The 22,865-nt window shown below is 52.6% G+C and overlaps 1 protein-coding gene across 1 annotated transcript; it reads left to right on the top strand.

Annotated features, from left to right (window-relative positions):
- Positions 1–7,604: 7,604 nt before the first annotated feature.
- Positions 7,605–11,367, top strand: NFKBIA (NFKB inhibitor alpha). The gene is made up of 6 exons (XM_075503150.1): positions 7,605–7,973; positions 8,335–8,443; positions 8,938–9,148; positions 9,644–9,732; positions 9,850–10,110; positions 10,625–11,367. The coding sequence occupies exons 1-6, from the start codon at positions 7,750–7,752 to the stop codon at positions 10,670–10,672; spliced, it is 942 nt and encodes a 313-aa protein (XP_075359265.1). The 5' UTR covers positions 7,605–7,749; the 3' UTR covers positions 10,673–11,367.
- The last annotated feature ends 11,498 nt before the right edge of the window (positions 11,368–22,865 follow it).

Below are 22,865 nucleotides of genomic sequence, written 5' to 3'. Positions count from 1 at the left end.
AGGCTGTTCTGGGCAGAGCTCAGAGCACAGAAGTCCCAGTGGGACAGACGGACGTACCGAGTGACGCCACCACAACAGGAACAGCAGACAATGTGGGCGAGTGAGGAATCTCCTTAGAAGGGAAGATAGGAATATAACGTGATGGACGGGGTGTTGCTGTACACACAGAGGGTGAGACACAAGGCAATGGTACAGCCAGTTGAGTCCTGCAAGGAGTCGGGTTCCTGTAGGCTCCTGGGAGATGAGGACACTTTGACTGTGAGTCTTCTACCTCCCAGGCCTGCAGGGGCAAAGAACTGCCAGCTGGCGAGGATACAGGAGGTAGCTGTGGTGGCCTTAGTGGGATGCTGAGCTTTGGGAGGCAGGGGATGCAGCCAAGAAAAGGACTTGTGTCTGTGGATGCAGGCAAAAGAAGAATTAACTAGTGTGACTGTCAAACACTTGTTTCAAAGAGGGACTGATATGGCTTCTCTGCAGTGCTCTGGGGAAAATCACCCCCTCCCATCTCACTTCCCTCACTGGCTTTCCCACAAACGTGTTTCAGAGCCTCCATGAATCTTCCTATCTCAAGCATAAAACCAAACCCCCAGCCCTAAGTGCGTGTTGCCAGAGGTCAGGGTTTTCCCAAGCAAGTTATATTTTTCCCTGCTCAGAAATTTGGTCTGGGAAGAACTCGAGGATTGCCTTTTCCCCATTTGTCCAGGGTTCCTGGACATCTAGGGAAGGCTGGAACTGTGTGTCACCAGGGCTATGCCGTGTGCTGGCTTGCCAGACGTCACCACGGCTCACGGACAGGACAGGGAGTTCACAGCAGAACTGAATTTATTGCCTGTGCACAAACCATCTGTCCAAGAAAGGCAGGAGCTTATCCCGGAGAGATATTTCTGTCTGGGAAACACCACAGACATAAGTTAGTAAATAACGCCCACGAAATCTGAAGAAATCAGAGCCCTACAAGGCATATGCTAAATGGGAAATCACCCCAGGAACGGATGCAGCCTTGGAGAGAGATAAATTTAAACTCGTCCAGGCTGGAAAATCTGAGTGCCGTCTCCATCTGCTCCCTCTTCCCCCCAGCGCAGCTCCAGTAATGAATCACTGGCCCCGGCACCATCTGAAAGATGCACTGTTGCTTCCAGTTCCCCTTTACTACGTGCAGCTCGCGTACCGCAGGACCAGCAGGAACGGCCACCCTCCGACCGCCGGCCGGGCGGCAGGGGTGAAGCAGCCCCGCAGGGCGGCACTGCTCGTCCCCTGGCTCACACAAGTGGTGGTGGCCCTGAACTCGCTGCCTGCCATCGCCTGCCCCGGGAGAGGTCGTGCTCGGAGCGAGCAGTTGGCTGCGTGAAGATAAATGGGAATATGAAGGAACGAGAACCGTGTGAGGAAATGAAGATTTTATTATAACCCGGTCTGGAGAACCAGCGTCCTGGGAGTGCAGGCAACACCCGGAGCACGCAGAGCATGGGATGTTTGGAGTTTGGAAGAACCTGCATTTAACCCCCCTGAGCCTGCCTTTAGCCTCTCTCGGTCTGTACATCAGAGCTCACCCAACACCCCTATAAATGCAGCCTAGCTCTTTGCTGTCCCTTGGAGCTCTTCTCCCAGCTTGCTCTCCTGCAGAGAATAACTGAGCTACACCAGGCGCTGCAGCCCTGCTCTCATCACAGCCGTTTGTATAAGTAGAGGAAGGATGGGCTGGACCAGGACGTGGCACCAGAAGCACATCCAGCCCTTGGCAATGCTGCGCACGCTCCCTGCTGGCACAGCCAATGCTCCAGCTCTGAGCTCAGCCCACAACCGCTCCAGAAAAAAATGAGGTTAAAACCTTGGGACCTTCCCGAGCAGAGCCCCGGAGCACCTCGATGGGCCTTTTGCACGGAGATACTTAAAGCCAAGCCCCCCTTAGCACTATCTCAGCAGCAGCTGCTGCTGACACCCATTGCCAGCTTCAGGCAATTTGTGGGTGGCAGATGGGGGTCACCCCTCCCAGAGCCATGCGGTCTGCTGGGCTTCGGGGCTCCAAAGGGCTTTCACCAGGAGAAGGAGCAGAGAGCAGAGAGCCTGCCCTGCTTCAAAGAGGGTGTGCACAGGAGGAACTGACCTCGAGACAGTCCCTCGGCTGGCAGTCCCAGGGCTTTTTCAGGAAGCACCCGGCCCAAAGTTCATCTTCTGTTGTGTTTTTTTTTTTTCTCTCAGGGTTATGCTCTTAGTATTGTCTAGTATTTCCTGCTTCCTCCCCTGGCAGCTCCCCTGCTAGCTCAGACACACAGCTACAGCACCCTGTGTTTGCCACATCCGTCCCAAGGGAAATCCCTGGGCCCACATGCAGTTCAGCTTCTAATTAAGGCTTGTCGTGTGCCTGTCTGCTGTGGCGGGCTCCCGCTGCTCACAGAGAAGCAGCACACTGCCTTTTTATGTTTATCCAGGATGATTTGCACCCACCAGCTTTAGGCACAAGGGTTGCACAGGAGCACAAGGAGGCTCAGAGCAAACTATGTGCCGAGACAGACAGCTCTCGCTGCCCGTGCGCAGCCTCGGGCTCGGACAGCCCAGGGTCACTCAGTTCAGGTCTTTAGTTTGCTCAAAATATCATCTAGTACCACAGGGAAATTTGTATCCAGATCCAGTTTTGACCTTCTGGATCCGTAATCCAAAGAGAACGGAAAGCAGCTCCCTCCTTGGCACGGCCCCGCTGGCTGCCCACACTCACCCCCTGCCAGGCAGAGCTCTCCCTCCCGAATTCTCACCGGGTCAGTTTTCTGCACAGTCCCACCGTGCTGCTCTCTCCACCTTTGCAAGATTCCTACTTGCTGGGAAGAACTAGAGACTGTAACATTACCAAATGTCACAGCTGCCTGCAGGGGGAAAGTCCCTTTTTAATTATTAGCGTGCTCCCAGTTCATATTTTCCTCGTCAGGTGCTTCCACTCTGTCTGCAACCACAGAAGGGGCTGTACTGATGGGGAGCAACGTTATTCATATTGCTGAAGGGAAAGTTGTACAAGCAGCTCAAGAAACCTGCCTCTGCTTCTCTTCTCTTCCCCTAGCCCAAGTCTCTTCTTTCCTACATAAACACATGTGGCAGCAAGCTTTGCTGCAGTGCAAGCTTTGCTGCATGTTAAAGCTTTGCAAGCAACATGCTTTAACAAAACTTCCATGTGAGAAACGGGAATGACACCAGAGAAAACTTGTCTTCCAAGTGGTAGCCGATTTCAAATGACTTGACCTATATTTACCCTTAAGGCATAACAATAAAAGCAGTTTAAATTGATATAGTACATCTCATCTCTAAGGATCCCCAGAAATGCAACCAATTGATATATAAACAGCCCACAGTTCATGCAGAGAAAAGCAGATCTTCCCGGGGACGCAATACATCAGTTTAAGAGATGCCAAAAATAAGCTGCAGTCTAAAAATAAAACCAGAGACTAGCGTAGCCAGCCAGCAAGCTAGGTCCATTAGACTCTGGCCAGGACACCCTAGTTAACTCCATTTCTGTATCTGTGGGACATGGGTAGGATTTTAAATGCCCTAATTTGGACCTTGGCTTTACGTGCCAAAAATTACCCCCCGCACTGTTTGCTTGGATATTATATCAGCTCAAATAAGATGAAGTGCTTCCTACTGCATCCACCACACTGCTTTTTGGAGTATCTGTCTCATAATAGCCTCTGATGAAGAAGTCTGAGGAGGTAGGGATACAGGCCACGTGGCACGTGTAACACCATCAGCCCTCATCCTGGCTGACAAAAATGGACTTTGCTTAACATTCCTTCTTCTCATTTGGCCATTTTTTTTTAAGCTTTCAAATTAGTAACAGTCGTATTATTATTGGAAAGCAGGAGGGAAATATGTTTTCCCTACTGGACTAATTGTTTGCAGCTGCCTAGTTCTTATCTCCACAGCAGCTGTAAGTGGGAGCCTGAGATATGCAGATTTTAATTGCAAAATCTTATCAGAATGACAGCGTTAAATCGTCCCCGGCTTCCATCGCACTAGCAAAGTCCGTAGACTTTTGGAGCAATAAACTGGAGTCCTATTCCAGAGGGGTACCTGCACGTGTACATCCACATGCAGACAGCAGGTTTACTTCACCGATTGCTTTGCTTTTGGTTTTAACAGCCTGGGCCAAGATCCTGCTGGACTTTGTGAACTACCTTTCCTGGTACGTGTACTGCGAGCCATGCATAGTCCTCGAGATTAAATGGAAGGAAACAGTTAATAGGTATCTGCAGCAGCAATCACAAAAGGATGAAGTTGAGGGACCAACTCTGGTAAATCAACAGCACCACAGCGACAGCACTAGACGGTTCTCATGATTAGTGTGGCAATCAGGAAATTACAGTTTAATGTGTTTGCTGGAGGAAGCAGCACGAGAATCTTTCATGTACTTTAAAAACTGATTAAAACCCTACTGCCCCTTTTCAGTATTCAGGCACACAAGGCCGCTTCTCGGAGCCCTGCCAGCTGCTTTCTGCAAGGTAGAATAAAAACAAACATCTCATCCCTGCAGCCCCACAGCCCTGCCAATTGAGTGCTCGGGGCACCCAGAGTGGAGGACGCTTTTGCAAAATCTAGCCCTTAGGTATCAGGCGCAAAACCAGCTCTTGTGGTTACAGCCTTTTACATTGTTCAAGTGACTTTTAGGTAGTCCTTTGGTCTTGAAGTGCCCGCTGGACCAGGCAGCAGAGACTGCTATGTAATCCCAAATAAAAAAATGCAGAGAACGTTAATCTCCTCTCAAGCTGATAAGCATAAAAAACACTCCCGTGAAATTAATGCACACATAGCAGAGGTGTTAAACCAGAATACGTAAGAAGACAAAGAGGGTTCAGCTTGGCACAGATGACTGCAGCGTTCATAAAGTTTTGCTCCTGTTTCAGCAGGGCTAACCCCTGTCCCTGGAGAGGTACGGCCGCTCCGTCCCTGCGGCCTGTCTGAGCCTCCCAGAGCTGCAACACCTGGGTGAGAGGCCACGTAGGAAATCAGAGTTGTGAAAGGCTCCGCCCTATATCCAAAAACCATATATCCAAAAGCTGAGTTTATTTCTTTCTATTCTTTTTCTCTTGGGGACCATGTAGAAAATTCTATAGAAGAACTGCTAGAATGTGTTAATTTTCAAAAAAAAAGGACAGTACCTCAGTAGCACAAAAGCAGCATCAATGACCTTCACCACTGCTTCAAAACCTTTGCTTTATACTATCTTCTACATGCTGTCCCTTTATGCAAATATTGTACAACAACCTTGGTAGCTGTGAGGAGTTACAGAGAAGACAGCAGCCTTATTTGTTTCAGTGTTAACGAGGGTTCCGCTTGCCCCTGCATCCGCAGCTGGCTGCTACTTTACATGCGGATCAGCGTTTAGGGCTGAACCCCTTCTCGATCTGTGCTTTAGGCTGCCTAACACCCAGGGGTGCTGGCCCATGTCTGGGCCCCCCCACGACACCCGGGGCCAGGCTGCGGAGCGGCTGTGGGGCGGCAGCATCTCCCTGGGGCAGGAAGTGGGCTGGCCTCGGCACGACTTTCCATCCAGAAAACATTTTCCATCTCCTTTCCGCCACCTACAACTGGTTGCAGTACCGCCGAGTTAAAACGCACACAAAATAAAAGCATCTCACGTGCCTCCGAAAAGAGGTTTCTGCTGGCAAATGCTGGCTAAAAATAGCCCTGTGTTTGCCTGTGAGAGCAGCTGGAGGTCACTTATAGGAGGAGGCAAAGAACTCGCTTTGCTGAACTCGGTTTCCAGCCATCGCAGCGAGGACGGGAAGTTTTAAAGTTTAATTTCTGCGTGGTTCTAGCAAAACCCCAACTGGAAGCAGCGTGGTCCTGGCCGGGCTTGATTCCCCTGCTAGTCAGAGCAGGAGCTTGCTTTCCAATTCCCATCCTCCCTTTTTTGCAGGGAAGCAGGTAGGAGGAGATTCATTTGTTAATTAAATTTCCCCTGCCAATTTACATGAAAAAGGGGAAACTGTTTCCAGAAGCTCACAAAACTTTCATAACCCTTAACCTATAAAAGAAAGAGTTGTACGGCTTTTTTCTAAACCTGCCCAAAAGCACCACTGGGTTGTCCCAGGCCAAGTGATGAACAACGAAAAAAAGTCCAGGAATGGCACAGCTGGGCTGAAAATCAGGAACATCTGCTCACAGAAAGTCAGGCGTTCGCCCTCTCCTCTGGCTCCCCCTTTCATCTTTGGATTTTCTCATAAGTTCTTGATCAAAGGGATGCCATCCCATGGGAAAATGGCAAAAGGAAAAAAGCACAGACACTGTTACTCAGCAAGGCCAGCAATAGTTGCAAGACAAGAAAAATTCTTCATGGGAATCCCCCACATCTGAGAAGTAGAAGCAAAAATTCACCAGGGAAAAATTCAGTGCTGTCAGCCCCGCAGACAATGCCTTTTATCCATGTGGGAGCCTGCATTTATCCAGTTTTCATTACCCGCAGGCGGCACAACAGCAGTAAAAAGGAGCAGAGAAGAATCATTAGAAATGGCCAGTAAAAGTAAGAATAACGGCAGAAGATGTAATTTCTTCTTAAAAAGGTTTGTTCCATTACGGATATGTACCTTTTGAAAGAGGCCTGTTTAGTCCTGGACCAGAACTGGATGTACAGGAATGGTGCGGAATTCTCCTGTTCATTCCTGATCCCACTGCGCTGAAACAGAGTGAAAACTTCCACAGCAGAGATGCGAAATCCTCTAAACGCTGAGGCAGCACCTGCACACTTGCAATCGTGACAGTGTGACACCAGTCATGTGCAATACTACCTGAATTGCTCCCAACAGCGATACTCCCCCCTCCGAGCAACAGCAGGGCAGACGTGCAGCGTGCTGATGCAGCTGCAGCCTCAGCATCGCTCTGGGTGGTGTTTGGTTCCCTGAACCTCGCTACCCTGGGCTGGCTAGCCTGTTCTTGCTCTTCAAACGAGCGCTGGTTAACGGCTCCTAAGGGGAGACCCTCTCACCAGCCCTTCAAATGACCCTCTCACCCTCTCCAAATGACCCTCAAAGGGTCAGGGACGTGCCGTTGTGCAGATGAGGGCTGCGGAGGCGAGCTGTCGTGCTGACACTGCAACCTCATGGGTGGTGGAGCTTCTCCGAGTGGGATGACCACCGCTTTGCATGCTTACAGACCGGCCTTCTGGCCTGAGACATCCCACAGCTCCTCTTACCAAACAGCAAGCCGGTGGAAAACCGGGAGGGGATGCAGTGCACGACCGAGCCCGGCAGCAGTGCCCGGCATGTGCAGGTGGTCCCCTCGGCGTGCAAGGGGCCCCCAGACGGAGCAAAGACCCCCGCCGCACGCCACGGGGACCCCGCAGCGGTCCCCCGCAGCACCGGCAGCCCCACGACCGGGCAAGGCAGGGAAAGCCCCCCCCGGGAAAGCCGGTAAGGGGCAGCCGCCCGGGGTGCGGCAGGGAAGTACCGACGGGGACGCCGGGGAGGCGAGTACTTCCCCCTTGACGTGGAAAAACGCCAAGTCCCCGCTCGGGCCGGCCCCTTCCCTCCCCTCCGCCGCCCCCCCCCGGGGCGGCGGAGGGGAGGGAAGGGGCCGGCCCGAGCCGATCCGCCCTCCCTGCCACCGCCCGCGGCGCCGAGCAGGACCGGACCCGTCGGTCGGGCTTTGACTGGCTGGAAATTCCCGTCCTCGGCGGCTCCTCCCCCGCAGAAATCCCCTCGCCGGGGTGTATATGCGAAGTGCCGCCGCCGCCGCCGCTCACTCGCAGCAAGCCGGAGCTCTGTCGCCATGATCAGCGCCCGCCGCCCCGTCGAGCCGCTGGTTATGGAGGGCTACGAGCAAGCGAAGAAAGAGCGTCAAGGCGGGTTCCCGCTCGACGATCGCCACGACAGCGGCTTGGACTCCATGAAGGAAGAGGAGTACCGGCAGCTGGTGAAGGAGCTGGAGGACATACGCCTGCAGCCCCGCGAACCGCCCGCCTGGGCACAGCAGCTGACGGAGGACGGGGACACGTAAGTGGGGGTCGAGGAACGGGGAGCGGGGGGGACGGGGCGCGGACCCGCGGGGGAACATGGCACGGTGCGGACGGGACAGGATGTGCTGCCGGCGGGGAGGCGCCGGGCTGGGCCGCGCCGCGGCGGGGAGGGGAGGGGAGGGCGGAAAGTCCCTGGAGGGGCGCCAGGGAGAGGCGGCTCCCGCGCCCGCGGAAAGCCCCGGCCGCCGAAAGCCCCGGCTTGCGACACCCGCGCATGACCCTGCCCCGGGTCCGCCTCGCCCCCCTGGGGGATTCGGGGGTTTTTAACATGGGATTTGGGGAGGTTTTAACGTGGGTCGTTTAATTTTTTGTGGTGGTGTGGGGTTTTTTTCCTGCAGTTTTCTCCACTTGGCGATTATTCACGAGGAGAAAGCCCTGAGCCTGGAGGTGATCCGGCAGACCGCCGGGGACCGTGCTTTCCTGAACTTCCAGAACAACCTCAGCCAGGTACTTTCACCTCCGCAGCCCCAAATCCGGATCGGTCCCTGCCACCCCCACAAAAGCCCTCTGGGGAATTCCCCCCAAAAAAAGTCCTTTTTAATTTTTTTTTTAATTGATGGCTATTAAATCAAAGCCTACATTCAGGAGAGGCCCCAGCTGGCTCCAGCCAGTGTTAGTACAACGCTTCCTCTCCCCTGAGAGTGGCATTTAACACACGCGTTTTTAAAATATGATGCAATGGATTGCATCCCTCTTTGGTGGGATGTTAATGATACCCTTCATATGGATTGACTGTTCGGTATCCGGAGAGCCCTAAGTTCATCACTTGCAGTCTAAAGGGCAGCTATACCGTATGTCGGGAAGCATAAAGAACTGAGTTTCTGGGGTGTGTTTTTAACTGGGGGCACAGATGGCCAAGCAGCTGGGGGGTCTGTTTGTCCAGACATCGCTGCCAAGTTTGCGATGTGATTTAACAGGTCTGCATTTTCTCTTGCCTGCAGACTCCTCTTCACCTGGCAGTGATCACCGATCAGCCTGAAATTGCCGAGCATCTTCTGAAGGCCGGATGCGACCTGGAAATCAGGGACTTCCGAGGAAACACCCCCCTGCACATTGCCTGCCAGCAGGGCTCCCTCAGGAGCGTCAGCGTCCTCACGCAGTACTGCCAGCCGCACCACCTCCTCGCTGTCCTGCAGGCGACCAACTACAACGGTACGGGCACGCTGCTGCACATCGATGTTGGTGTGCTGTACCGAGGGTAGAGTTGTTGTCCTGTAGAGCTCAAAGATCTCCGGAGAGGTGGAGAAGGATCGTTATGCCCATTTGAGAGTCGAGGAGCCCAAAGCACACAGCAGTGTCTGACGTTAAAATGTCACTGTCTTGTAGGCCTCCTCACTGTTGTTTATTGGCTCTCACAGCTTTGAATTTTGCATTTTTAGTGAGTACTTTTGCAGTGCTCCTTTTTATTTTTTGGGTTAAAATAAGTTGCGGTCAAACATTGGAATAAAGCCTCTAAGAAATCTTTCCAAAATCCAACCCTGTTATTCATACTTAACTGGAAGCTGGAAAGCTCTTCTGGAAAACACCCTTTTGCCACGGATGAATTGCAAACTTGGATATCATCCTGTCCTGTCATCTTGACTTTAACTGAATGATAGGGCATTAGGTTAGACTTGCTCAAATTTTACCTTCATTTGTGTTTTGCAGGACATACGTGTCTCCATTTGGCATCTATTCAAGGATACCTGGCTATTGTCGAATACTTGCTGTCCTTGGGAGCAGATGTAAATGCTCAGGTATGTAATGTATACCATGAATTTCACTGAGCAGGACTGCGTAGTCATAAGAACCAACAGGTCTGGCACTGGCTCTGGCTCTCCTAACATGCCAAACCTTGTGTTATTTTCACGCAGGAGCCATGCAATGGCAGAACGGCACTACATTTGGCTGTTGACCTGCAGAATTCAGACCTGGTGTCGCTTCTGGTGAAACACGGCGCGGACGTGAACAAAGTGACCTACCAGGGCTATTCCCCCTATCAGCTCACGTGGGGAAGAGACAACTCCAGCATACAGGACCAGCTGAAGCAGCTGACCACGGCCGACCTGCAGATGTTGCCAGAAAGTGAGGACGAGGAGAGCAGTGAATCAGAGCCTGAATTCACGGAGGACGAAGTAAATAGCTATTTGCACCTTTTCAAGAAAAAGGGAAAATCCTGTGCTGTGTAGTTTTTTTTGTTGGTGCCATTCTGATGACATGCTCCAGTGACCTCTTACCTATATAACTGATGGGTATAAATAGCCCGTAAAGTAAGGTTACGCTGTCAGCAATTAGCAAGATGGCAGTGGGGGCAAGCATATAAATAGAATAAATTTAAGAATAAAATGTAAAAAATACACGAGGGAACGGAGGTTAACTTCACGCAACATGGGTCGCTGAACGTCGTTCTGTTGCTGACACCTACAGAACCTCGTGAAATAAAATTCAAGTCGATGGGTGGTTTTCTCCTCCCCAGCATTTGTTTTTCTAACGTTCTCAGTGCTGTTAAATGGCAAACGTAACCATTTTGGTGTAGAAATTCTATACGCTGCTGAAGTCGGGGCATGCAGAATTTGGCAGTTATCCCAGAGTGGATACAATACTCCCAGTAAGAGTTTTGCATTAACAGCCTTTTTTTTTTTCTTCCAGCTTATATATGATGACTGCCTTATTGGAGGACGACAGCTGGCATTTTAAAGCAGAGCTTTCTGTGAAAAGAAGTGACTGTGTACCTATGTATAGAAAGGACTGGCTTTCTTCATTTAAAAAGAAAGTCGCAACATGGAGGGAAAAGCCAGGAAGGAAATACTACACTGCCCAGCAAGGAGCATGTAATTGTAACAGGACGGTTCCAGGTTCTGGCCAGTGCTTAAATACAGGAGCGGGATGTGTAACATCGGTAGAGATCAGTGATCGTTCACACTACCTGATAAAGAGCCACATAGCCAATCTTCTCAACCCTACGAAGGTAAAAGACTACACATCCCACCTGCTCGTTACAGAGAGCTATCTTGTGGCATTAAGCACCACGAGGAATGCGTGTCCTCGCATGGCAAGGCAGGCTCATACCAACACCCCATCTTCTCGGAGACCCTGTGTTAATTTGTGTTGGGCTGGTGGCGGTCCCTGGCCTTACGGAGCGACCTGAGCTGCTCGCGGTGGGGTGTCCCGGGCGGAGGAGCCAGACCAAGGGACTGGTGACCTCCTGGCTGTTAGGAGAAAGGTAGCAATAACGTTAACTGTGGGCATTGGAAGCGGTGTTTCACACCATGTGTGTCATAATTGCTACACTTTTTAGCAATTGTATATTGTGTAAATATTGTACATTTTTGTTTATAATTATTTTGGTACATGTGAGATATGTATTTATTAAAAAAAGTCAGATTACTGTACCTGGTCTGTGAAATGGTTCATTGCCCACCTCATTGTCCTGAGATAACATGGAAATCCACCTGGTTTGCTTTTTAAGAAACATTTAACATCTAGTAGACCGATGGGGTCACAGGCTCAGGGGTTTTAGGTGGTTCACCTCGGCAGCGGTAAGGCATCTAAGCAGCTCGCAGCCCTTCTGCTGCAGCTAATTTTGGAAGCAGACGTAGGTGTCGTTTCCTGCACCCATTGCGGCAGGCGGGTCGGGGGGCTGGGATTCCCCCTCCGTCACCCACGCACCAGGCCACCCGGCCACGAGAGAGGGGTTTTGAGGCCATCTGTGGCAGCACCCACCCGCCCGCCCTCGTGGCACCTTTCGTTCCAGCTCCCATACGCGGCAGGTCTTGCCGGGACTTGCCGGGGGAGGCTGGAGGTTTGCAGCACAGCCCTGCGCCCGCCCGCCCTCTCATTTATCACCCGGCCCGCTCCAGTTTGAACTCGGACACCTTCGGATTTTCCAAAGGGGATTTCCGCGGGAAGAGGGAGCACACGCCTGGGAACGTGTGCTGCTGCCTTCCACCCCTGACGTTCAGGCGCAGGGCCTTCCCCCCTCCCTGCCGCGGGAGCTACAGCTCGCTCTGCCCAATTCACGGCGGTGGAGGATGTGGCTTTAAACCGCTGCAGTTATTCCTGCGTGTTTTTCTCCAGCATTCAGGCAGGCAGAGTCACTTTGCCCAAATCCTCACCTGCACCTGATTATGTGTTGGCAGCGTGTCGCGGTGCGGGACTAATTTTAGCCACAGATTTCAGCCCGTTGTGCGACCACGTAAAGGAAGGGTTGCGTGAAGGGTGACCGTGCCCCGCTCCTTCTGTGCCGTAACCCCCTGGATGGAGACGGGGATGGGGACGGGGTGCGGCAGAGCTGCTGACGCAGGACCGAGCTCGGCCAAGAGCGTTGGCCAGGGGACTCCTGTGCTGCTGGCACCCAGCCTGGCTCAGGCAGCCGGAGAAGGCCACGGCTCCAGGTTGCACAGGGACACCCATTCCCTTTTCTGCCCTGCTCTTCCCGAGGGGTTCCTGACACACGACCTGCTCTAAGGAGGGCTCTCTGGTATGAGGAAGAGCACCACAGCTGGCTGGGTGCTTCCTAATTTGCATGGGAGCCAAAGGCCGTTGTGGAAAGGATTATATAAAATTGTCATCCTGAGTCATTTTTATTTCCCTTCCACTCTCATTGCATGAGCACAGCCCAGGTGTATGCACTGAAACTTCCTTCTGGCAGACAGGGCCATGCCTGCGTTGCAAACCTGCAAAGTTTTCCAGGTGTGGGGCTGGGTGAGAATCTGCCAAACACTTCTTCTTCTTCCTGGGGACTCACTGCACCCTGAACAACCTCTAAATCTGAGCCGGGGATGGGGACGGGGGGGGTTATCCACCTGCTGCTACAGGTTTTTCACCAGCAAAGAATCCTGAGTGACTTTCAGCCTTTCTTGACTAAACACGACATTGCCACAGCTGGAAATAGAAAAGGCAATGCTCCTCTCACTAGCTATCCTTCAGTTTCCCCCTTGCAAAACAGAAGCTGGAAATGCTGTCAAGGCCCTGTGGAGGCATTCACTAGCTATAGATATCAGTGTTCTGGAAGTGCTCCAGTACGGCTGGACCTGGTATGCAACTATTTAAATAGATACCATCTGAATGCAAATACTTCTTATTCAAAGGCCAGAGGGAGGGAGGAAAGTGCAGTTATCAGTAGTAGCAGGTTGGCTAGTTTCGGAGGCAGCGGTACATTCTCTGCTGCCCATTTCAACATTTAGACAAACAGTATCTTAGCAAGGTGCTGCTATAATCCTGCAAGAATCCTGTAATGACTTAATAAATGAAGCAAATGCTTTACTGTACAAGGAAGTTTTCCAGCTAAACAAACCATTGCCCAGGTACCGCGTGCTGGTCGTGCTACTGTTTGCCTCCGCCAGTCATGCAAAAGTAACCAAGTACTGTATGCGGAGGAACCACAGGTAAAGCAAGTGGGACGGAGATTAACGGGAGAATGGGTGTTTGTTTGTTAGCAAAATAGGTTGGAGCATGTTGTGCATTTGTGCATTGCTAATGTGGGGCTATTCAGTGCAGAACTTTGCCTGTTCACTGATGATATAACGAGATCGTCCACTGTAGGTCAGCCCCCGCACCTTCAGTTTCGAACACGTGCCCTTAACTGCTGCGCGTCCACCCTGTCTCTGGCTTTTCCACACCTATGCCTTTAGAAAGATCTCCTGAGCATGGTTTTGGTGATAACCTGCCTTCGTGCTACCTTCTTGGCACTCTGGCGGATACATTGCACAGTCTCATTTGTAGGACTCGGAGCAAGAACTCCTTATGCATTTATTCTGCCAGCATCACTTTTTCCTTATTCAGCCGCCACGGCTGCTACTAGCAGAGTGTGCCAGCTTGTTCTTGCTCATCCACCTCCTCGCCTCAGCTCCTGCCAGTGCTTCCCTGTGCTGGCCCAGGGTTCAAAATTCTCTCCCAGCACCTTTGCCACCTGCCCTGGGTGGCTCAGCAAGCTTCAAGAGCAGCCATGCTGCTGCAGATCAAGGTCCTCTGAAGTTCAGTTTTAGTTTCCTGACCCTGACCCTCTCTCCATGAGCCTCCTTCCTTTCCTCAGCTTCTGCCACGCCTGTGTCCTCTGCTCTCACTGCCCTTGGCACCTGTACCCGCCGCTGCCTGCTCTTTTCTCCCTTCCAGGGTGAGCACATTTCCGCAGCCCCCCCCTTCTCCTGCAACACCAGCTCATCGTGAACTCATTCACCCATCATGACATTGCACAGCATGAAGCTGCATTTTTGTTTCCAGCCTTTCCCTGCTGCCCATTCTTGTAAGTCTCTTTGCTAATCCCACAGGGATATCCCCATACTTCCTTATATTGCACACAAAGAGACGAACTCCCTATTCCCTCCCACGCCCTCCTCTTCCTCCTCGCACTCCCGCTCCCTGCAGGTCCCAGCCACAACCCAGGGGCCACCTTCAGTCCCTGCTCTCCTGCCTTTCAGCTCACTCAGCATCGGCCCTGGACTGCTCAAGAACCTTACGGGGATGATAGACAAAATGCAATGGGACGGCAATGATGGAGAGCAGAGCCCAGGTCCTTGTTGTCCCACAGTAAACTGGGAATCCTTCTCTTGCACCCACTGCAGCTTTAGAAAGTGTAAAAGCAAGGGCAAAAGGCAACCTTGCACCTAGGGACGTGTGTGGGAAGGCTGCGTCCTCCCACCGGCTCCAGCGCCAGCCTGATCTTTGCAGTCATGAGCAAAAAACCTTTCACCGCCCCCCTGCCTGCTCGCTCTGCTGCTCTTGGGTTACGGTGCAGCGCGCTCCTCTTGCACAGCTTGGGCTTGCGCGGGCTGTTTGACACATAGGTGTGGGTGTCTCAGCTCCCTCCGCAGAGAGCGGTGGGACGGGCAGCCCCGGAGCTGCCTGCCGGCCTGCCTGCCGATGGGCTTGGACATCATGAGGGGCCAGAGTCCTAGCCCGGGGGGGGCCTTAACGCTTGCTCTCCTCCTCCTCATCCTTCAGCCCTTTGACATTAGGAAGGGGGTCCCTGTTGACTACTTGGCATTTTACGCACTATAACTACAGGGCCAGACCAGGGCCAACAGACAGTGTTTACCAGCCATGCACCCCACGTCCAGCTGGTGGACACATCTATCCGCCCGCCCCAGCAGGACTCGATGCACCAGAGGGCAGTGAGGCCACCCGGACCCTTAATCTATCCCCAAAAGTGGCAGCCCCACTGCTGCTGGCTTTGCCCCACAGCTTCGGTTCAGATGTGGATGAGCAAGACGGTTGGGTGAGGAAAGGAAAAGGTGGAGCCAGCAATGAATCCTCAGGAAATACTCTGTGACACCCGAGGTGGAGGACAAGTATCATTTGTGACTTGTTCTAATGGAAAATCTTCAATGATGATGGACTCTGGGCTGGGCAGGTGCCCAGCACAGATCATTTTTTCTGCAGAAGCTGAGCTGTGGAAATAATGAAGCATCCGGTTGTTCCTAGAAGAAAGAATTGCAGAATGGAGTGCAGGGATGGCTGGGAGGACCCTCTCCTTGGAGGAAAGCCCGCTCTCCACTTCAAGGGGGTGGAGGAAGGGCTTTTCCAGCATTGCTGTGCTCCCAGCACCGGCGTTTGGCTGGAGAGTGAGAGCTGCGTGGGATCCCGTGGGGCGAGGGAGCAGGACAGTCCCGTCCCCTCCTGCCAGCCGGGACGGCAAATGCCACGGGACAGCTGCTGCACAGCCTGTTCCCGTCTCCAGCAAGAGCCTGTCACAGCTTTGGCACCTCTCGCCGTCCCTTCAGACAGCTCTCTGAAGCATTAACATCAGGACCAAAAGGCTCCCTTCAAATGCCAACACATTTATCAGGCCATAATGTAAGAAGCCGAAGTCCAGAGGGGTTGAAATGGAAACTCCCCCCGACGCCCTGGAGGTTTGACTGCCCTCCCTCCCCTTGCTCTGATTTTCCCAGGACCGCCTCCTTGTCCAATTTTTCCAAACAGGACTTTCCAGTCCCTGTTGGAAGAGAGCTAGGGTTTTCCCCGCTCACTCCTTTCTGGAGTTTTACCCCTTTACAGCAGCCACGAGCCGTGGCACCGAGCTCCATCGCCTCTCCAGCAGCAGGAGCGCAGCCTCCTGCCTGCCCACCGCCACCCCAGGGCCTTCCCTGCTCTGAAGGAACACATCTGCACCCCTTTAATTTAAATCCTTTTCCCATTCCCAGTTTTAGCTAATTCAGATTCATGTGCCTGCACATCTTTCAAGGGAAGCTTTTCATCCCTCCAGCTGAAAGTAAAACACGAGCACATGTGTGCAAAGTGCTGCAAGAAAGAGCCTTAAAATGCAAATATTTTTCACACGCACGCACCCCGTGAAGGGCACATGGCTACAATTACGGTGCAACACTTAACTCAGTTAATTATTACCCCTGGATTTCAGTAGCTTGGAGGAGGGAGTTTCCCAAGGCCCTACAGAAGATCTCTGCGAGCGCTGCTGCTCCGCTTCAGCAACGCTCCTTGCTTGCACCGCGGAGTGCCCGGGGGTCGAGCGAGATGCAGCCCCCCCGGCGGAGCACTGGTCAGTGTGGAAGGAGAGCCCGTGGTGTTCACTCATGCAGCGTGGGAGGACCCGCACGGTGTTTTTTTTCCTCTCTGCGTGGGAAAAGGACACACCATGCCTCAGTTAAAGCTCGGCATGCGTGCTGGGCTGAGAAGGACTGAGAGTCGGTGAGGATGGCTGCCCAGCCCGTGCAGCACACAGAACAAAACCACCCTCTTCTTTTATTTCTTTCTAAGTGCATGGGTTCCCATTCTGGCGTGCATCAAGGCTGATGTTTCTGGATTTCATCTAAAAACTCAGATCTGACTCCTAGCAGCAGCTTCTCTGAGGCGTTTTGCCCCAGCAAACAAACAAACAAGCCCTCCCCCAAGCTGCACGGAGGCTCCTCGCCCCGGGCTGTGCCGAGGGTGGCTTGGGGAAAACCCTCCCGAGGAGGGGGATTCACACCACCCACTTGCCCCCGAGCACACTTGACCTCCACCTCCTCTCGAACAGCTTATGAAATTTCCTGAGCTGTAGTAAAATATCCCACATTGTCTGTCTGTCCATCCGCCCCAGACCTCTCCATGCTCCTGTCCTTGCAGCCCTGACCCCCAAGCAGCAGCAGGCTGAAACACGTGGTGCCGAGCAGTGAGGGAAAGCTCGCAAACTCCCATGTCTCCTGCCTTGACATCGCTCTCAGGACGGAGCTCAAACCTGTGGAAACTGAAGTAATTCGGTGGAAACTGGGTTAGCTGGCAGCAGTGTGGGAGGCTGACAGGCTTTGCCTGTGGTCGGCCGGCTTTAAACAGGCGATCAAACAGCACGAGGGCACGTTCAACAACTGTGAAATGGCCAGAAGGCAGAGGGGAACACAGCAGCAGTGCCGCCGAGGTGCGAAAGCTAGGTCAGACACCACTGGCAGCAGACACGGGTCCAGCAGGTCCCCCGCGTCCACTGCCGAGGTGGTCTTGTCCCCTTCACAGCCCAGCAGCAGCGCTTTTCACGCAGAGATGCTTAAGCTTTCCCCACTGCATCCTCCCCTCTGGCTCTGCCACAGGGAAGGGAGGTGAGCAGGTCCAGGAAGGGCCAGGACCTCTGGCCAGGACTGCCTTCTGCCTTGGGTGATGGCACGCAAAGTCAGCTTCCCTTCTCCACGCAGCTGACTCCCAAGGTGATCTGATCACCCTCTCCCCTCTGTGAGCCGCTCCTGTATCTGAGGGACTTACGGAGAAAGGAACCGATATCTCTTCCTTTCCTTTTTCAGAGAAGTCCGGGCAAAGCAGGAAAGGGAAACCGTGCAGGTTACTTGGCAGTTGGCTTCCTTCCATAAGCAGTTCCAGGCACACGGTGGCAAGACCAAGCCTCCCTAGGCATGGTGCTCTGGGAAACCTCTTCCTAAAAACAGCCGTGCTGAGGGGCAGAAGACAAGAGGACCGAGCTGCATCCATGCACTGCACAAAATTAGAGAAGAGCATCTCAGTAGAGCACGTGGCAGCTCCATGCCACAGGCAGGACGACAGACATTTCTCACAAAGGCTTGTGTGTGCAGAAGGTGCGAGCCCAGCCGCGCCGCAGCATCCTGGGAATGAGTGCCAATATCTCCAGATTTTCTGCTTCGAATTTAAGAACAAGTGAAATCATTCAAAATAGTCAATTTTTTCCATTTTGCAAAGGAAATGTTTTGCTCTGCTTTGTTTCAGTTAGAAGCAATGTATTGTTTAAAAAAATCATATGATTAAAATCATATTGAGAACCTCCCAGCTGAAACAGATTACTTCTGTAGACTCAGAAAACAATAATTTATTTCATTTTTTTCTTACTCATTGGAAACTTCAGGTGTTTGTTTTCTCACTCACCTGAAAAATTTTTTCTCCTAAGCTTTTGCGGTTGCGACATAGCAGAATTTCCTCTCCCACTCTTCTCCTGAGTCATGTGAACCAGGCATACGTCCATTCCGGGGCTTACCATGTCGTCTCTGAAAAGCCAGCCCCTAAACCTGCATCCAGTTGTCATCTATGTAATACCTATTAAACTCGTTGTGCTTGCGTAGGGGCAAGTCTTCAGTTAGACTTACAGCTAGCAGCTTTCCATCAGGTCTGCTTGGCTGCCTCTCGCCGTCACAGCATCCACCCCTCTCACACGCATACATCCTATTCCCTCTACCCATTGACTCCATCTTTTGGCTGCTCTAGACATACCAAGAAGAAAGCTCAGTTCATGGGAGGTGATATGCTCAAAATTGATCCTGAGGGCACTCTTGTGCTGAAAGTTTTGGGGCTGCAAATCAATTTGTGGCAAGCGTACGGCTTCTGGCAGGTAAACTGATGCTGATTCTGACACCAACCAGTGTCCTGCTGCCGAACACTTTGCCCATGACTTAGACCATCTCTGGAGACTGATTCAACCCAAGGCATGAAGCCAACGCACATGACCGAGGGAGTGTTAGGTATTTCCCACGCAGATGCTTTCATTCGGCAATAAAGCAAATGCAGCTCGGTGTGTCCTCTTCCTGGAGGCAAGTCCCTTGCGTTGCAAGCACATTCGTCATGAATGCTACCGCACATGGCTTCTCAACATCGCCATAAGAAAAATGTTATCTCTGCAGCCATTCTGCTTTACTGAGTTTACAGCTGGGCTCTTGAATGCTGTCAACAGAAATTGCATATTCCTTGTAAGCACAGGATAAAGACAGCTCCATGTAGCCTTATTAATGGTTTTGCTTAATGGCACATGAAATATCATCTTCATCTCCAATTCCCAGAGCATCTGAGTCCTGTCTCTGAGGACAGCAAAGAAATAATTTGGGAGCAGCCTCCCTTTAGGCGGTGGCAAGCCTCCCACCGGCGCAGGCAAATGCTGCGTCGGCGAAGATGCTGCTGCTGCACAGGGTGCCGGGACAGCACAAGTGATCCTGTCCCTCGGTGTCCCTTCCCCCACGTCTGCCCACCAGCACCGCAGGGAGACCGAGAGCTTTTGCCCCAGGCTGGATATGACCCTGGCCCAGCGCAGAGGTGAAGAAGGATGCAGCACTGCTGGGCCCTGTCGCAAAGGGGGCTTTTAAGGATTAACCGAAAGGCAAGCGTGCCCTAATGATAGGCAGGCTTTTTAATCACATTTCATCATTGCGTAGCCCGAAGAGCAGTGCTGTGACACACGCAAAGCCGTTGCTGTTTGCTCCTGGTGGCGGCTCGGTCCCTGTCCAGGGCTGGCCACTGGGCACAAGTGCTCCCCATGGCAGAGCCCGCGGTTGGAGCAGGAGGTGTCCCCGTCCCGGCAGCACTCCAGCGCCTGGCCCCCAAGCCCTAGCCCGTTAGCTGTCGGGGACCTGCTTCAGCAAACCACAGGAGGAAGTCAAAGACGAGATGTGTGAGATCAGTCAAGCATGCAGAGCACGGTCCCACTTAACCTCATGGGTCTGCCACCGACACGTGGAAATCCAGAGTTCAGGGCATAACTCGCCAACCGTGGATGTAAACAGTCATGACAATCAGAAGAAAGCAAACTTCAAAAGGAGAGCAAGCACTGCAGATGTCACCCTTTGAAGGGCGAAAGCAGAGAGGCACCATGCGCTTTCAACCTCCGCTGAAGCGAGCAGGAGCTCACGACCTCTGAACTGAGCCTCCAGGAGCTCTTCAGAAAGGAAAGTGCAAGCTGGCTCTGAGTGACTGAGCTGCTTTGCATGGGATTTCATTTAACCTTTTTTTATGAAGCGGTGGTGAGAAAAAGAGGCAATGATGGTAAATGCAAATATCTGCAAGACATCAAGGCCTCAGCAGGGAACCTGCTCAGCTCTGCGGTCCCTGAGCACAGGGATAAGGGAGCTGTGTGGTTGTGACCTGTGATTGACATGGATCTTGCTGCAATGACTGACAGCTCTCCTGGCTGGGAAGTAAGTCCCTTTATCCCATCAACTGGGGGGTTTTTTGGCTCCTACTCAGACATGATCGAAATATGTGCTGAAGATCTGCTCTTAAAAGTGAGAGCTCGACACGCACGGCTGCCTTTGGCATTACGAGAAATGCAGAATAAAGAGGAAACTATTTGAACTGCGTGCATGCGGCATGAGCTGCATCTAGCTGCAGATAGGATGATTCTTCTCAGATGTAGTGCGGCAGCGACATCGGTGTCTTTCTCCCTCTTACTGCTGACAGCTAAATTATTTCTTGCCCAGCTGTAATCATACACGTAATGAACTTGCTCCTGCGTAAACCCAGAGCATCTGCCTTTTGCTAACTGGTGACGTGCTGGGCCCTCTGTCCCTGCAGAGCACCTCGCAGGTCTCATGTGCAATGTCAGATACGCTGCTGGCTGGTTTTGGGAGTCCCCAGGAGGGGCCTCTGTGAGAGCTGTGTGCTTCCAGCATCTGCCAACCGGGGCTGCAGACGTCCCAGGAGAAAACCTCTCTGTGAGAAGCCAGGACAGAACAGGCTGATCAATACCAAAGGAATGAGGGAGAGGGAAGGAAATGTTTTTGCTAGCAAACAGCCAGCAATTTAAATTAGGAATTGCAGTAACACCAGTGAGCCTGACCGAATGTGGTATTAGCCTCTCAAAATACTTGTAGTACCAATGCTGTAAGTCCCCAGTGGGGAAAACTGAGGTGGTTTACGCTGCAGCATAGGAGGGCTCAGTCTGCTCCTTAAAAATACCTAGGACAACGAGAAACTAAGGCATCACCTCTCCTTAAAAGTACCTTCTGGTAACAACGGGCGGCAGGGGCTGGCTCCATCTCTGCTGCTCACCGTGTGTGTGACGGGGGCAAAGCCCCCCCGCAGCGCAGCCCTGCTGCTCCTCGCCCGGGCAGGCTGCACGCACACCTTAGGGCACCGCAAACCAGCAGACACAAAGTGCTGCCGGAGGACACGGAGTCACAGCCCGCACCGGGCTTGTGGCCCACAGCATCTGCCCTGGCTTTGGGCTGTGAGCTCCCCGGGGCAGGGACTGCTTTTAAGTAGGTGTTTGCGGAGCTGCCTGGAGAGTATGTGCTACCAGTCCCCTCCTCTGCAGAGCCACAAGGAATATGAACTGGTAAAACCAGCACCTACAGTGTTAAAGGAGCTGATGCTGCCAGCTGCAAACTGCCCACTTTGATGTCTGCTGGGACAGCCAAGATTTGGGCTGTCCCCTGTGCACCGAGCCTCCCTCGGGCGCTTTAGGCTCTACTACATTAGCAGACTTCCATCAGCAATGTGCAATAAGGTAAGGTAAAAGGCTGTGGACGCCAGTAACCAGAGCTACATGGAAATTTAGGAGGATTTCTTGCTGGGCTGGGCTCTGCTGTGCCTGCAGGTTTCACCTCTGCTCAGCCCTGCTGGCAGAGGCACTCTATGTAAATGCCGTTCTCTAAGCTTTCACACGCAGGACTTTCAAAAGGTTCACACTCTTCAGAAAAAAATTTATAGGATCAGATTTTCCTATAGCCCCTCAAGTCATTTTATTAATCACCGGGACCATTCTCAAACATCTTTCAACATTGAGAAATTCCACTTAATCACAGCCTGCCCTGCTACCACCTTCTCAGCATCAGATGGAGAAAGAAATGATGCAGCGAGGACCTTAGTCACACTAACGCTGCTTCAAGGCTGAGCCGGAGAATGGGACATGAATCATCTTTGCCTTTTCTTTCTTTCAAGGGAAATAGAGAAGGGGACTGCTGATCTGAGAGTAAAACGCATAAAGCAGTGATGGATCTTCCCGTTCCCTTCCCATCTTGGCTCCCTGCTGCATGCTCCTTCCCTGCACTTAGCTGTTACCTACTGAACAAGCCTGCCTCTTTCAAGCTACTCCTTGGAGATTTGTTTACCACATCTCAGCAAGTGCAGAGCCACGCAGAGCTGTTTTCCAGGACCGGCTGGAAGAGTGAATTGCAGGATATTTTCCAAACAAGCCAGTTCCTCTTACTTGCTGGAGTCCCTCTCAGTCCAGAGGACTTTTCTGTGTGTACAGATGTGTAAGGGCAGCGGGATGTGGGAGATAAAAGACCAGCTCCTTGGAAAGGCCTAAGTGTGGCAATGGTAGGCATTGCATCGCCTCCCTTTTACAAGCCTGCCTGCTTGCTGGAGTCCACTGAGCACGTCTGGGGCCCAGGACACGGAGCAAGGAGCCGCCTACGCAAGCAAAGGGCAATGCCAAGGCCAGAGGTGCACCTCCAGCCAGCGCGGCAGGGAGAAGGAGGTGAATCAGGATCGGAGGTCATGGCAGAGCTGTGCTGTGAAAAGTGCTCTCCGTGGCCTCTGTGTCCTCTCCTTTCATCCCCTGATCCGAGGCATGCAGAGAGGAGCGCACCCTGGGCTAGCACGGGGCTCTGCAGACTGTCCCTTTCCCATAGCGGGATAACTGAGCGAGGCTTGCTCCGAGGCACTGTAATACTGGGCAGCAGAAGCCCTCCCTGCGCAGAAGGAGAGAGGACGGGGGGAGAAACAGCTGGAATAT

The sequence above is a fragment of the Mycteria americana genome, chromosome 5, assembly GCF_035582795.1.
Source record: "Mycteria americana isolate JAX WOST 10 ecotype Jacksonville Zoo and Gardens chromosome 5, USCA_MyAme_1.0, whole genome shotgun sequence".
Classification (NCBI taxonomy): Eukaryota; Metazoa; Chordata; class Aves; order Ciconiiformes; family Ciconiidae; genus Mycteria; species Mycteria americana.
This window is presented reverse-complemented; position numbering and strand designations above follow the sequence as displayed.